This window comes from Ischnura elegans, chromosome 3 (genome assembly GCF_921293095.1).
Source record: "Ischnura elegans chromosome 3, ioIscEleg1.1, whole genome shotgun sequence".
Classification (NCBI taxonomy): Eukaryota; Metazoa; Arthropoda; class Insecta; order Odonata; family Coenagrionidae; genus Ischnura; species Ischnura elegans.
The window spans coordinates 84,608,182-84,623,048 of NC_060248.1; the positions used below are offsets into that span (position 1 = coordinate 84,608,182).

The following is a 14,867-nucleotide window of genomic DNA, read 5'->3' on the forward strand; positions in this document are numbered from 1 at the left end:
TGAAAGGAAAAAATATGGAGGGCACTTGTCAGTAAGCTTTTTGGTCGTTTCTTACGGCCAGGCTGACAAACATCCAGAGTAATAACCAAATGGAAACCAAACTTTCAACACTTCCGTAGATGTTGTTATTATTCCATCGTTTTAGAGTATTCATTAAGGCATTTATGTCTATATAGATTCCTTTCTACCATTTTTATATTCTATGCAGCTATTCATTTGAAATTGGGTATTTTTTTATGACTGTAGTTTTGCCATCATTTCATATATGTGAATAATTTCCAAATTATGGCCATATATTTTCCACCACAAGGAAAAAGTATGTGCATTATGCTTTACATTTTCACCAGCAAGTCGTTTGCAGTTACATATTATTTTTTTCCTATTTACTCAAAAATCTGTTATCAGTTGTTCAGCTCTTATAAAGACTCACCGAATTTCACCATTAGGAATTAAATTCATGTCGGGCAGAGGTCTTTGCAGCATAGTTTGCATATGTAGTACATTGATCTGCTGCCTTTGGCACTCCAACAGAAGCGAGTTATGTTCTGAGGATATTTGATGGCATTCCTTACTTTAGCTTATCAGTATGTATATGGACCAAGCAATGAGTGGGCATTTGGCAACATATATGGTTTAGATGGTTTAGGAGTCGCTTGGTATGTTATAGGTGTGAGTTTTGTTCAGCAAATGACAGGGAACTGAGTCAGAGACATTAGGAAAGATAGCATGAAATGGTTTTTCTCAATTATAGCAGTTTTCAAATGATGTCTGCATTTTGTACTTTCTGGGCTAAGGTAGAGGCTTGCTGTTTGAAAGAGTTACTTGACTCATTCATGTGAGATGATGCCAATTATCATCAAAATTGAGATTAAATTTTAATAGATAAATTACCAGTGGAGTATACACTATGTGATTATCTTTTTTTTCATTAGATAACATGTAATATTAGGTAACTATGATAAAAACTTTCATGTATGCCATTTTTGATAAATATTTTCAAGCAATTTACCTTTTTTACTTTTCTTGCTACCTTAATGTATGTAACTTTGATTTATAGATTAACTCCATTGCAACTACGTCGTTTAGAAGGATGCCTCTGCCGGGTTCCTTCTGGTTTTTACCGACGAGTGTGGGATGTTGTTGGCCGGACTGGAGAAGGACTGAGGGTTTGTGGAAGGCTTCTACCTCGATCCCCAACTCTGTCCAATGTAACCAGATCTGAGATCAACTTTGCACTATTGGTTGAGCAAATGTTAAATTCAATTCACCGTCCTGAGTATCGTCAAATTGTTGTTGAAGTAAGTATTACTGCAAAAATATGTAACATTAATACTGTCAGTATTAAGAATTAGGGATGGACGGATGGCAAATCCTTGATTTAAGGTGACAGATCTTTTAATATTTTCAGAACCAAATGCATTTTTAATTGTCTGTAAAATTTTTGGCACCTTCTAGTAAATACGAGGAATTTCTTTATTTGAAAATACTTTATGTCCAGGTACTGTGTTACAAGGCTCCTGATTTCAAGGATTTTGAAACCCATTATTCTCCATAGTAGAGTATGGCAGGCCATCATTACATATTATTTCAGCAATCAGCTTGATGATACATTTTGACTGACTATCTGATGAACTTAACTTTTTTAGTGTCAATCAATTGGCTTTAAGTCATTTACACTCGTGAAAACTTCTTTAAACTGCTTTTTACAACTGAGGATGACATTGATGAAATAGTTGATAATGCATAAAAAAATTTAATTCCTCATAAATGTGTGTAGAATTACAAAGTTTTTTTTCATTACAATAAACAATGTTTAGAATAACGTAGAAGTCACATACAGCGAATGGGGGAACTATAACAGTATGAGATAACTGCTCTGTGAGAAGGGGTGGGCAGCAGAAGCACGTAAAGGAGTGGTGGAAGGAAAGGAGCACACTTCCTCTGATTTTCAAATGACAAGGCTATGAACAAGGAAGTCAAGGGACGAACACGTCCGATCTTGCTTTTGTGATGTCATTGCTTTCAAGGTAAAGCTGGGCAAGCTGTGTGTTTTATGCAGTTTGCTTTTCCAGTCCATCTCATCTTGTTTGAGTGATCACGCTACACTTGTTTCTTGGAAAATAAGTTGTGCTTTTTGAATAGTGTTTAATATTGGTCTAGCCTTGTTGAGACTAAAAGCTTTGAATCGATCAATGAGGGCCCAAAATACTTAAATACTGTCAGAAATGCATCGTGTTTGGTCTCATTCTTATTTGAATCTCACGCATATCATCCAATTGCCAAATTCTGTTATTTAAAACCTCTGGGCCCATAAGGTGACTCACCTAGCAGTAGTAGGCATCCAGAAACTGGGAGCATTGAAGAAAGTAGGCCGAAAAAGGTCAGTTGGTGTGATGGGAGAGGGATTAAACATGTTTCCATTGTTCCACTGTAACTTGATATTATCCTTTGAAGTTAATGATTTATGGTCTGAGTGGTTTCGGAGAGGAGAAAAATATCAAAGGCATTGGCTGAGGTTGATGGAGGGTCGAAGGAGTGAATCTGCAATATGGTTTCCATCTTGGGGTGCTGAGCTTCCCTCGATGGTTGTTCAGTCTCTTGGGAAGATTCACACTATGTGCCTATCATATTTTGCCTTAAAATTTACCAGCTGAAATTCTATTGCACAACCCTGGCAAGAGCTTTTAAACAAAATGAGTCATGAGTAGGCCAAGCATCACAGTGCATCGGTGCGTGCAAAGAGAGAATCGGATCTATCTCCACTCCCTCTTATAGGACGCTGCATTCACTGAAGTATTAATCAAAAATTTGGATCCAGATTTAATTTCTTCAGTGAATTTGGAACCAATTTCGTTATCCAGGAAATTGAATTATCCATGGATATTTGGATCCCATGTATCTGATCCAACCATCCCAATGAAGAATTTCTCTAAGGAACTGCATTGCACACATCTATTATTGGATGTGATGTTTCAGGACCTGGGTGACAAATATGAAACATATTTGCTGGCTTAATTGTGCATGGTGATGTGAAACTGGAATTTACCATAACAATTTAATACCACTTTTTAATTTTGACCTATTTCACCTGGTAGTGTAGACTAGTGAAAAAGTTCTAGTATAGACTCCGCGATATAAAATTTTTTCATTCATCCTTTAAGTCCCAATCAGTGGTTCGTTGTGACTTACTCTTTATGATGCTTGTTTTTTTCTTTTTTCAGCTTTTGTGCATAGTTTCTACTATTCTTCAAAGAAATCCAGAGCTTACTTTTAGGAGCACGCTTGAAGTGGATCAGCTTGTTTCTGAGGCCAACACTATGTATCAAAAAGTGAGCATAGAATTTTTTTATTGTAATTTTATGTTTTAAACGATGGAAAACTCAGGCATTAATCTCTCGAAGGCCGGAGGAGAGAGAGACGTTAAATTGTTAAAATTTTATGTTTAGATGTGAAATGTTACATTTTATCTAAAAAAATTTGGGCATATGTCCCTTTTACTTCCCTCAGGTTTACTCTTTGTTTTTAATTTAGATAATTTTAATATAGTTATGCAAATTACTTATTGTCTAGGATAGTAATTGGTGTGGTAACATTTAGGCATTATATGAATTGATTTGATTTTGATTTATTTATTATTTACTCTCGCTAACATACCCTGCTTGTTGCACAGCTTCAAACAGTGAATGTAAGGCTACAGAAATTTATGATTAAGCAGTTTAAAGTTATTGTCTCATAATTCTTCGTTAAAACTTTCATGGGTGCTCCTCATGGTAGTTAAAAACTTTTGAGCTATGTTCGGGTGGCCCCAATATTTCCTGACTATAACTGGTCGCCTTGAGAATGGAAAGTGATGAAGTATGAAATTTTATTCCTATATTTAGGTACTTGTGTCAGGGGGTGGGGAATAAGAGTGAGAGGTGGGAGGATTCAGTTGTTGGGTGTTTTTCATCATCAAGGATTGCCAAGCATGGCTTATTTTGAGGCCGGTGTCCATGTTGAAATTGTTCTCCTCCTTTTTTATTTATATATATGGCTTCTCTGATGAGTCTGTTTAGACAATTTTTGTTTACATAAGGTTAATTGCATAGCCCAGCTGTATGTTAGGCTACCGCAGACTTTGTTGTCTGCCCCAGTTGAATTGCTCTCTGGTGTTCCTCTAGGTGTGTTTTCATTGATCTGCCTATTTCACTGATGTAGTTTTTTCCACAGGTTTGACAATGAATGTGGTAGGCCCTTTCGAAACCTTCAAGGCCTCCTCTTAGCTCTCTGATTATCATAAGATATGATATTTGATACCTATGTACAATGTGTATAGGAAAAGCTTTTGGATTGAATATTTTTGTTATAGAAAGAACGTGGAGAGTATTTTGTTTTAACAGTGATTCTCTAATTTTCTATAAAAATAATGGTAATATGATATATTTGTGAGTGGGTACAGTTATGCAAGGTTATTTTTAGGGAGCTAAATTAAATTTCTACAGTACTTATCATTCTAATGCGATAATTCAGTCGTAATTTTCTATTTTTTTGGGTGATATATGCTTCAGTTTTTTGCATGAATTAATTATGCAAAACTGTTATTGCAGCATCAAATCTACATTTATTATTACTTTACATGTTTAGAATAAGCTTACAAATAATTATATGAAACTTTAATTCAGCCTTTTAACTTATAAAGACTGAAGTGCTCCATTTTTCTGCAGGACAATGGAGTTGAAAAAGTGGATGATATGACATCATTCTTCTCAGCACCATACTCAACAACGACCGGTTACCTTGCTCGAGCCATTGTTAACAATATATTGCAGGGTAAAGGGGAGTTATCAGCTGTGAGTGATTGTGAAAATTCTTTGGATGGAGAGTTTTGCCGCATATCTTAAACTAAGTTTACTACCCATGAAATAAGTTAATTATTAGTATTTGGTGAAATTTTACTTCAAATTAGATGTGAGAAAATTTGGGCTTGACGTTCTTCTCCCTGTTCTGGATTGATTAAGCGTCTATGTGCCAATACCTAATTGCTGAATTTTGACGTTAAGTATCATGCCAGGAATGTTATACAATTGTTTTGTACCTCAAACATTTAATATATTTTAATACATAATCAATGAAAGCAGCTTTTTAGCCTATGATATGGAAGCCATTTTTGGAGTAAGAATTGTTACTATATTTTCCTGAAATGAGCCAAATCTCTTTTTCTTGTAATTTTTATTATTTATATAGTAAATATGTATGTCTTTATTGTTATTACAGGAGTATGTTAAGACTCTCCTATTAAGAGTTTTATTTGCTGTATAAAGTTATTAAAAACTTGCAATCTTGCAATCTCTTTTTCAATTACGTCCTGAGTCAGTCCTGTCCTGTCATTACAGTCCTGAGTCCTGAGTAATCAAATAGCGATGCATATAATTGCCATTAACATGTTCCATTTGGATTACGGAAATCGTCCATGCTACCCAATATATAGGACATCAATCAACTTTCCTTCTGGTACTTTGAGCTTTCTAAGCTCCATATTTCCAAGAAATTCACTCAGCTGGGTCCCCTCCATGGCATTTGAGTTTCAGGTTGCTCCCTTCTTCTATTGTGTGCTGTCTTTTTTACACACAATATCTGCTGGATTTTAAACTTTTTTTTCTGACTCTAAGACAATGTTGCACCCACATTTGTAAGTACTTTAAAAACTTCAGCCAGCATTGAATGTGTGAAGGCATTAAAATGTGATCACAGCTAAGGATAACCATTGCCATCAATTTATTAATCAGGAAAATTTTGGTATTTTTTCTCCACACCTTTTTTGGTAGAAAATTTTCTTCATGCATGAGGTATCCCACAATTATTGATTCCCTCATTTCACTATATGGGTTGTATCCCATAAAATTAAAAATTGTTCAATGTGCCAGCACTTGGTGAATCCTGTAGAAAATTTGGGCATTAATGTATTTCCTTCTGCATATATGCATTATTTTGATGCCCTATATTTGACCTATGCCACCAATCCAGTTTTATGTTCAACAATAGGTTTGATAGGTTAAACAGTTTTCCTTTAACCCTTTCGCTGCTACAAGCGGGAATACCTGCAAAAAACATTATGGTTATTGCCTGCGACATGCGGGGATATTCCACGACTTTCAAAAAACTTTTCCTTTCAACACGACATGCGGGTAAATATCTACGTTTTCGAAAAACCCTCCCTTCGGTCGTAGGTGCTGTCATCTGCTCGAAATTCTAGCGGAACTACGTCCATTCGTGCGGCGACATTCAGCGACATCAAATGAATGATTCAATTCATTTTTTTCTGGATAATAGGCAAAATAATGGAACCGATGAAAAATCTATTGAAGCAGCAAAAGGGTTAAGAAAGAGGTTTCTGGATTAAACTGATAGGGTGCAAAACTTGTATCAAAAAATAGAATTGTGACTGCTCTTCCTCTAGCTCATCTTGAAATGACTTTGACTGTAAAATATTCTATTCTGCAGATAAAAGATTGAAGATGTATGTGTGTGATATTTGATTGTAGTCGGCAGTCATGGAAATCATTTTTTAATAGGACCACACTTTGACACCCATACCTTTGCCAAGACGTGGATCCCCAAAAATATTGTGGTTTCTACTCCATTCCCCTCCATCCATCCTCCCAAAATAAAGAACTTTACATTTGCATATTGCCTTGTAGTTGCTACTGGAAACTTTTTGCTAATGTAATACTCTGGTACCCTTCATGGCTTTATTATGACTACAAATTATGGTGAAATATATTTGAGTTGAGGTCACTAGTTTTTTTTATTAGGTATATCAGTCAGGTAGTCTTCCACTTCATAGCAGTTTAAACTTTTTTTTTTGTGTAGTGGTTGAGATGTGCTTACTTCAAGACAGATATGTATTGCATAAAATGTTAAGTGTGAGAAATTAACTCATGATATCAAAAATAAACATAAATGGGATAATAATATTTTATGAACTTCAGGCCTTCTATTGCCTCTCTCCCACCTAATAGAGTGCACCCATGCCTTAAGCCTATGGGCTTCAGTAAATTCTTACCACTAACCTTTGATCCCATCCCTTCCAAAGACTTTAAAAGGCTTTCTGTATTACTTGGATTTCATTTCCGCTCTCCTAGTAGGCCCATCATCGCAACCAGTATTGATTGCCTACCTACTTTTTTATCCTACATATTTGCGGACAGGTTTACTGATATCACCCACTGCAAAAAAAAACCAATGTTGGTGGAGAGGAATGTTCCTCTCCACCAACTGGTTTTCTTTTATATCTCATAACCTCTATGCCAACACATGCTTTTTCTTGTTGCAAGAAATACTAGTTGTCTTGGTGCACAGTCCAAAGCAGGTTCATGCTTGTGTCACCATCTCCTGAATTTCTTCAATTTCCACCGGTAACAACCTCATTGGATTTTGACATCACTAACTACAATTTATTGAGTAGATGCAATCCACCTCACATATAATACTCCATCCTCTGTATATCAATGGACAGAAGGTCTTAAACTATCCCAACAATTTTCTTGATTTTCTTTCAAATCTACACATTTCTTTTCCCGACATGGATATCCTAAAAAAAATCTGTACAAAACAATGATGGAAAACCTTACATTACCTAACAATCTCATTAGGAAAATCCTATCTCTTCATCTCACCTGAATAGGTACCTATTTCCCTGGTGGTCCTTCTTAACAACATGTTCTGCAAGACCTTTCTCTATTTTATCGCATTACAAGTACACCCAGCCTTCCCATAATTCCCTAAATAAAGTGCTAACAAAATGCCATATGCTTAGAAAATTTCTCCCCTCCCCCATAGAAATTTATATTATGGTTCCACGATCATTAGCAGATAGAGAGAGAGGTTGTGGGACTCATGACTTCCCCCTCCTTCTTGTGGCAGGAAGATTAATCCTGAATGTTTGAGGAATGGAAGTTTGCATTGGTTAAGGCAGGACAGAAAGCAGTTAACCCAAGAATGTGAGGGGAAAGCTAAGCCTCCCCTAAATGTTTAGCATCATGCAAAATGGCTGTGCCTAAAATTTAGATTGCTGGATTGTTCTTTGTGGAGGAAGGGAAGACAAAGCATGGTGAACTCCTCCCATCATGCTAGAAGTCTACCTTTGCCTGACATGTGCCTTTTAATAGATAATAGAACCAAAAAATTTGACTGCAAAGGAATGCATAATTAAAAAATACAATTTATATTTTTTAAGCATCAGCTGGCCTCCTCATAAACTCCCTAACAGTTATAACTCATTAGTGCTTCATTTTAATATGAGTTCAGAATCCCAAATTAGCTTTAACAAGGTTTAACTTCTAAGTTGCAAGTTACTTGCAATTGATGCCTCATCAGTTCTGCCTATTTCATGAGCAGTAATCATAAGTTAAAAATTTCTTGTATAATGTACACAATTTTATTGTTCTAAGTTAAAACCCTTATACTTATCACTCACCATTACTCCTTTTCACACCATATACATCGAGTGATTTCAATACTTTGTATTCAGGAGTGATTGTTAAGATTTCTTTAGATATGAAAAACAATTTACATCCAACGGTTGGTGGACTTGTTATTTAAAGTAATACATTTAATGATGATACATAATACATATATTCAACAATATTTATGAGTTCCAAATGAGAGCCTTAAATTAGTTGTGAGGGGGCACTGAAAGGTGATTAGGAAATGCCACCAATATTTTTGTTAAGATGCTTTGAAAACAATCTATACAGTAAAGGACCATATAGGGATGCCGAGTTACAAAAAATATTGGGGGGGCCAAACCGGGGATCTTGCCCTGGGAAATTTTATAAGTGGTGAGTTTTAAGATAACTCGAATCTCCATATCTGGACACTCCGGGGAAAATCGACAAGCCTGACACATTTTTTCCTCACACCCATAACGAATTTTTGAGGGGGCTTGGGCCCGCTCAGGCCCCATGGAGTCAGCGCCAATGTAAAGAACATGATTTCTACTAGCACTTGAGAAAATTTACAATCACCTTACGTAATTAGTAAGTTCACTCGACAAAAGGTTTGCTTCATGATAACGTGAACATGCTGATCTTTCCAATTCATTTTAAATCACTGAGAAGGTGCCTGCCACAGGGGACTTTCGGATATTTTAAACGCCGTCCATCTGATAAGGACTGATGAACGCAAAAAGTCACAATGCTATCCATTCTCTCCTAAATTGATCCGGTAAGGGTCCAGCTGCCAGTGAATCTGTATACCACCTCTACAGTGGAATTCATCGTGCTTAAAAACGCACTAAGGGGACAAATTGCACAACAAGCGTAAAGGGATCAGTGTGACTTTTCCAGTGTTAGAGAAGAGAACAAGCCACATTGCCAATAATCCAGTGAAATAATTTCAAGTCCTCATATGCTATGAGGACGATGAAATAAACAAGGTGGCCTCTGTAGGGTGCAGAGCATAACCCGTTTTCTTTTTTCCTAGAGGCATTGAGACAGTAGATTCATCTAACCTCTTTAAATGTGGAAAATTTGTTACAGTAACAGCTCATGGGCTATTAGAGTACGTAATAAGACTTTAATTCGGCGTGTTCCCATTTCATATACCATCAAATACGTAATCAATCTACATTAAAAGGCATTCGTGAATTAGAGCCTAAACATTCCAATAAAAGTTAATCACAGTCACGTGAGAGCTATTGATGCTCAAAACCCCAGCATATCAAGCATATTCAGAAGGAGTATTAGAAATACGGATATTATTAACTTGGAAACTGACCTAGCGCAAACTCTGAAATCGCTCTTCTACTGTTAGTAAATACTGGGGTTAATCCAGCATCATAGGTGCCACTGGCGTCGGTATCATCAAAGATCGGCGTAGGGTTATCTATCGTGGACTGAGTTCGGACCCGCCCCCTCGGAGCTTCCTGATTCCCATCCCTCCGGGCCATCCCGAGCTCCTCCTTCCACTACACCCAGGACGCCTCTCCCACCGCGGTTTCGCCCCCGCCCCTATGTCAGTGGGTCGCCCAACCTCCCTCCTCCTCCGTCTTCTCTACTCCACCCACCCCGCCTTAGCAAGATTTGCTTGGCGTTTCCCCTTCCTAAAGAATACGCCCACTCATTCAACCCTTGGGCAGAAAACCACGCCCGTCCATGATTCCGCCTTGTCCTCCTTGCAGGGTGGAGTTACTCCCACACTTCGTAATGAGAGACCTGATGGCAGGGGGGTGTGACCATGCATGGTGACCATTTGGTGGCAGTAGCTAGATTACGGGGATGTTCCATTTCTGACGCAGGAACATGTATCGAAGTGAGAACACAATTCGTCAAACACGTTTTTAGAGAACACTTTGTTATACACCAATCGGAGATTTTTTCATTTTTTATGGAAAGGCAATTTTGGAGCCTTCCTATTTCAAGAAGCTAAGGAGTCATTCGCTATGTCTTTCGCAATACTTGCCTTGCGTCATATGACAGCATATAATGAGAAAATACAGTTACCATATTATTTGGAGGTATGGGGGAGGGCATGAAGTAGTTCCTATGTGGGACCGGAAGGTGTTACGATGATTTGCTCCTTGAAACACAAATCAGTGCGACTCGGAGTCGAGCTCGGCTAGATGGCAAATTATTAGAGGAGAGAGGGGTTGAACACCTCAACTCTCCCCGCCTTGTTTCGGCCTTGTAATGAGAGAAAGAAATAACTGAAGCGGTCCGAACGGATGTTTTGGCATGTTTCTACCCTAATGCGAGGTTCTTATTTATTAAATTTATTTATTTTTCATGTTAAAGAGCAGTGGCGTAACTATGGGGGGGATGAGGGGATAGATCCCCCCAAAGCCTCCGAGAAATAAAAAAAATACTTAATACAATTGTCTTGTTTTGACAATCAATAACTGCCTCTGCTTAAATTAATTTTTTTGTGCCAAAATGATGTAAAATATAATTCCAGGCATGTCACTTTTCAAAAATTTTCCCGATCCCCCGTCGCGGGGGGGTCCTACCCCAGGCCATCCCATCACCCCCAAAGCATATCCCTAATTACGCCACTGTTAAAGAGTAATTGACAGTGATAACATAGTGCCGGAACGCCGTTCCGGCACTGGTTAACAAAATACATGATAGTCAAATAACAGTTTTATCAATATTGTTGCCTCTATATTTCCAATACATACATTCATTGCTTAAAAAAATTGTAATAAAATTTAAATAATAACTTGTAGTAAAAAAACACAGTAATATTTCACTTCTAAAAAAGTTAAAGAAAGTGCGTTCCGGCAATGCTAATTTTGCCATGATCAATGGTAAGGAAGTTTTTCACGGATAGCAATGTTGCCCCAAAATTTAATTTAAGAATATAAATGTTCTTCTTTTCATGTATGATGGCCTCTTTGAAGACTGGTTAATTAAGGTAAGTGTGTAAGGTAGGCCCATTTATAAAAAGCTATGATTAAAATTTATCTTCAAACGGTAGAATTAGGGCTAATTTTAGTTAGCAATAAATTAGGGCTAAGGCCAGTGGCGTGGAGAGAGGAGTGGTCCGGGAGGTCCGGACCCTCCCCGAAATATTAAAACACAATTTCTTTGCGTCATAAAATAAAACAATTTATTTAATAAATCATTAATTAATGAAAGATTTCTTTGAAAAATGGAGTTTTTTCGACTATAAAAAATGGTAAAATTAGTTTAAAACCCTCTAGTTATTACCCCGCTCTTAAAAAATCCCACCCCCCGAATAAAATTTCTGGCTATCTCACTGGCTAAGGCCATTTAAATCCCAAGCTGAAGGATGGTCTATGTACCCAAGAATGGCAGACGTACAAAATTGATGCATCGCGATCAGTGATCAGAATTTTTTAGTATTCTCAATTCATACAAGGTTTACTTAAGTACTGAGTAAATGGTATTGACAATCTCGGGATAAGACGTTAAATCGCACTTCCTGGCGCAGATATATCTTTAATTAAGTTACATAATTTTGGCGTATGGGCCTCTCACCAATTTCCATGGATTAAATCCTTACCCTCATCGTTTTCAAGAGGTGCAGTATTTCACGAAATAAAATGTACTTATTCCCGGGTTTGAAATATGATAAAAGATCGTCAGGTGATCGGAATGCACACAATTTCGTCAGAATCCTGGGATCTAATACTTTCCTCACTTACCTGTCCTTTTATGTTGTACCCCGAACGAATTCAGCTTCAATGGTCGTCCTACCTAAATACCCAACCAGGCAACCTTGATTTTATATTCCTTTCTTCGTATCAGCTCTTATTTAAGGCTTGTAGGTTGGATGTGTACATATCAGCTCATTTGGTGGAGGACTCAACGGATTTCTAATAAAGAGGCTGTACAACCTATAAAGCCCCCTCCTATTGGTTAATACCGCCTACCTCATGCAGATATTGTTCTAATAGCACTTAGGATATATAAGCGCCCGCCATATAGGGGATTGCACAATGTACAGAGTCGTAGCTAGGGTGTGGAGTGACTCTTTAATTTTTGCATCTCCAGACCCTGTAGCGCAGCCCCCGTGAGTGCGCCTTAGGCGGACCGCCACGGGCACACTGCCCCCGTCGCTTCTCCTATCCATACCCGTGATTCTCCTTATACAGTGGCGTAGCCGGGAATTTCGTTCGAGGGAGGAGAGTGGTGGGTTTCAAAACCGCGGGGGTCAGGGCGAAAATTTTTGGAAAACAGGGTACTAAGTAGAGAGTATTAAACTAATTTCAACACATTTCATCGCCGAGAAAAAAAGTCATTTTCCAAAGAAATCTATTTTAAAGTTATGACTTTTCAATATTTTGTTTTCTTCTATGAAGGAGCAAAGTAATTGTGTTTTTATATTTCGGGTGGGGTCCGACCCCCCCCCCCCCCCCCCTCTTTCGCTACGCTACTACCCTTGTAAGAAGCCGATTGTATGCTACGTACAAATTATTTGATCTATGAGTTCAATTATGGCATTCAGTGGCGCAGCGAGGGGAGGTTTGGGGTATAACCCCCCCCCCCCCCCATACCTTAGAGAAATTTATTAAATTTAATCCACTTTACCTAATTGGATAAATACTACTTATAGAATAATGTAAGGATTAATAAAAAATACCTCTCAGAAAGCCGTAAAAGTCATAATTTTGAACCATTTATCTAAAAAACTTTCTGGGGGAGGGCACAAGCACCTCCCGCTTACCCTGGCGGGTATTACATATCCCCCAGGCCCCCCAGCATTAGTTGCGCCTAAAATTCCCCAAGCCTTAATTCGCAGCTGATGGCATTAGTTATCATTTTTCGCCCTCAGATTTAAAGGTACTTGGTAAATTTGGTAATATTTCTGTTGCGAGTTCGAGATTATTTCTGTGTCGTGCCCATTCTATTTAAAATCATATTGGATGCTACAATCCCTATTCGATATCCTGAGGGCTGAGGGCCCGCACTACCGTTGTGCATCACAACCTTGCTCCGTATTCTGACACGGAATGAGGAAGAATACGCGCAGAATGTTTTTATATGTTCGGTAAGTATTAAGAGCTAAGGATTCCTTCGCCTAGCGTTGTTACTGAAATTAGCCCTGGCATTGCGAAAATAAGAAGAGAAAAATTTAAAGTCATCATTTGAACTCTTCATGGGGGTACCCAGCGAGGGGCAGGAGGGGGCAGCTGCCCCCCAAGTAGAAGCAAAATCGCAAATGTCTTTAAGGAAAAAAATATTTTTTCGAGCAAAAAAAAAAAAATATAGCTGTTACAGTTTCCTTAAAATGTTATTTTCCATTCACCTTATCCATGCTTAAATCTTACCTAACTTGAACAACCATGGCTTGCCCTCCCTAGTTTTGATCCTAGGTACGCCCTTGGAACTGTTGTCATCAGCATAGGCGGATTTGGGGGTGCACGGGGGCACGTGAAATATGCCCTCTTATCGAATCAAGCCCACAGAATTTTTTTCTCGGGCCACGGCCGTGATGATAAACTTCTCTTCGGGGCCAGGCCACCTGTGTGAGCGAAGACACCAAGGAAGGGTATCCATACGAATTTTTGTAAAACAAGGGGCTGAGCCTAAGTTTTCAGTTACTGAGTATTGCGGGTTGCCTGAGGACTACACGGTTTACTGCTTGCTCATGAGCATGTTTTGGCATATTCTAAGCGCTACTGGAAGAACACACCTGCTTCAAGCTTTGTATTGCCCACACTTCCTGTAGGCTTCAGTTTAGAAATACGTGATATGATGGCCTCGGTAAATATAAACCTTAATCTGTGTGTATAGGAAGCACTTGGTAGAAATATTACATCAATGCCGCCCTGGGAGGGATTGAGAAGGGCTAATTGCATCAGGTTCCGCGAAAAAGTTCTTAATATCTAGCGTTAGGATGGGAATAGGGTTGCGCCCTATGGAAGGCATAAATGGCCAGATAAAATATCTCGGACGACCCTAATGGCTATGTTTTTGGTTACCTTAGAGAAGATATTCTCCTTTCGATGTTTCATGTGGGCAGAAACGATGAGCTGATAATAAAATTAAACCTGTATGAATAATCACCGAGAGAGGAAGGGAAGGGCCCGCACTACCTTGGTCAGGGATTTTTGGGAGTAAGTAAGACCTACTCACTTCGGTCCGGCTTGAGTTTTGCCGGCCCTGCTTGTTTTTCGGATTTCGTTTTCTGTCTCTATGATAAATGACGTGCAACGTAAGTGTACAATTTTATGCCGTACACATCAGCGCCTTTCGATTATTTCTAAAATGACCCTAAAACATAACGCATATAACCATTTTACATTTAGGATTTGGTGGTCACAACAGGACGGATATCGGATTTTATTTTAGATTGAGAGAAATGTTGCATTATGTGGGCTCATTGGTCTAAAACCAATATTTCTGGAAGGCCTGGCGACCCTC

At 38.3% G+C, this 14,867-nt stretch overlaps 1 protein-coding gene across 2 annotated transcripts in view; it reads left to right on the plus strand.

Moving 5' to 3' along the window:
• LOC124156094 (probable phosphorylase b kinase regulatory subunit beta) overlaps positions 1-5,325 on the plus strand; it is a 61,531-nt gene extending 56,206 nt beyond the window's left edge. For both annotated transcript variants that reach the window (XM_046530415.1, XM_046530416.1), the window contains 3 exons: positions 1,058-1,298; positions 3,222-3,329; positions 4,704-5,325. In XM_046530415.1, the coding sequence (XP_046386371.1) occupies positions 1,058-1,298; positions 3,222-3,329; positions 4,704-4,880 (526 nt within the window). In that variant the 3' untranslated portion in view covers positions 4,881-5,325. The remainder of the gene's footprint in view (positions 1-1,057; positions 1,299-3,221; positions 3,330-4,703) is intronic.
• The last annotated feature ends 9,542 nt before the right edge of the window (positions 5,326-14,867 follow it).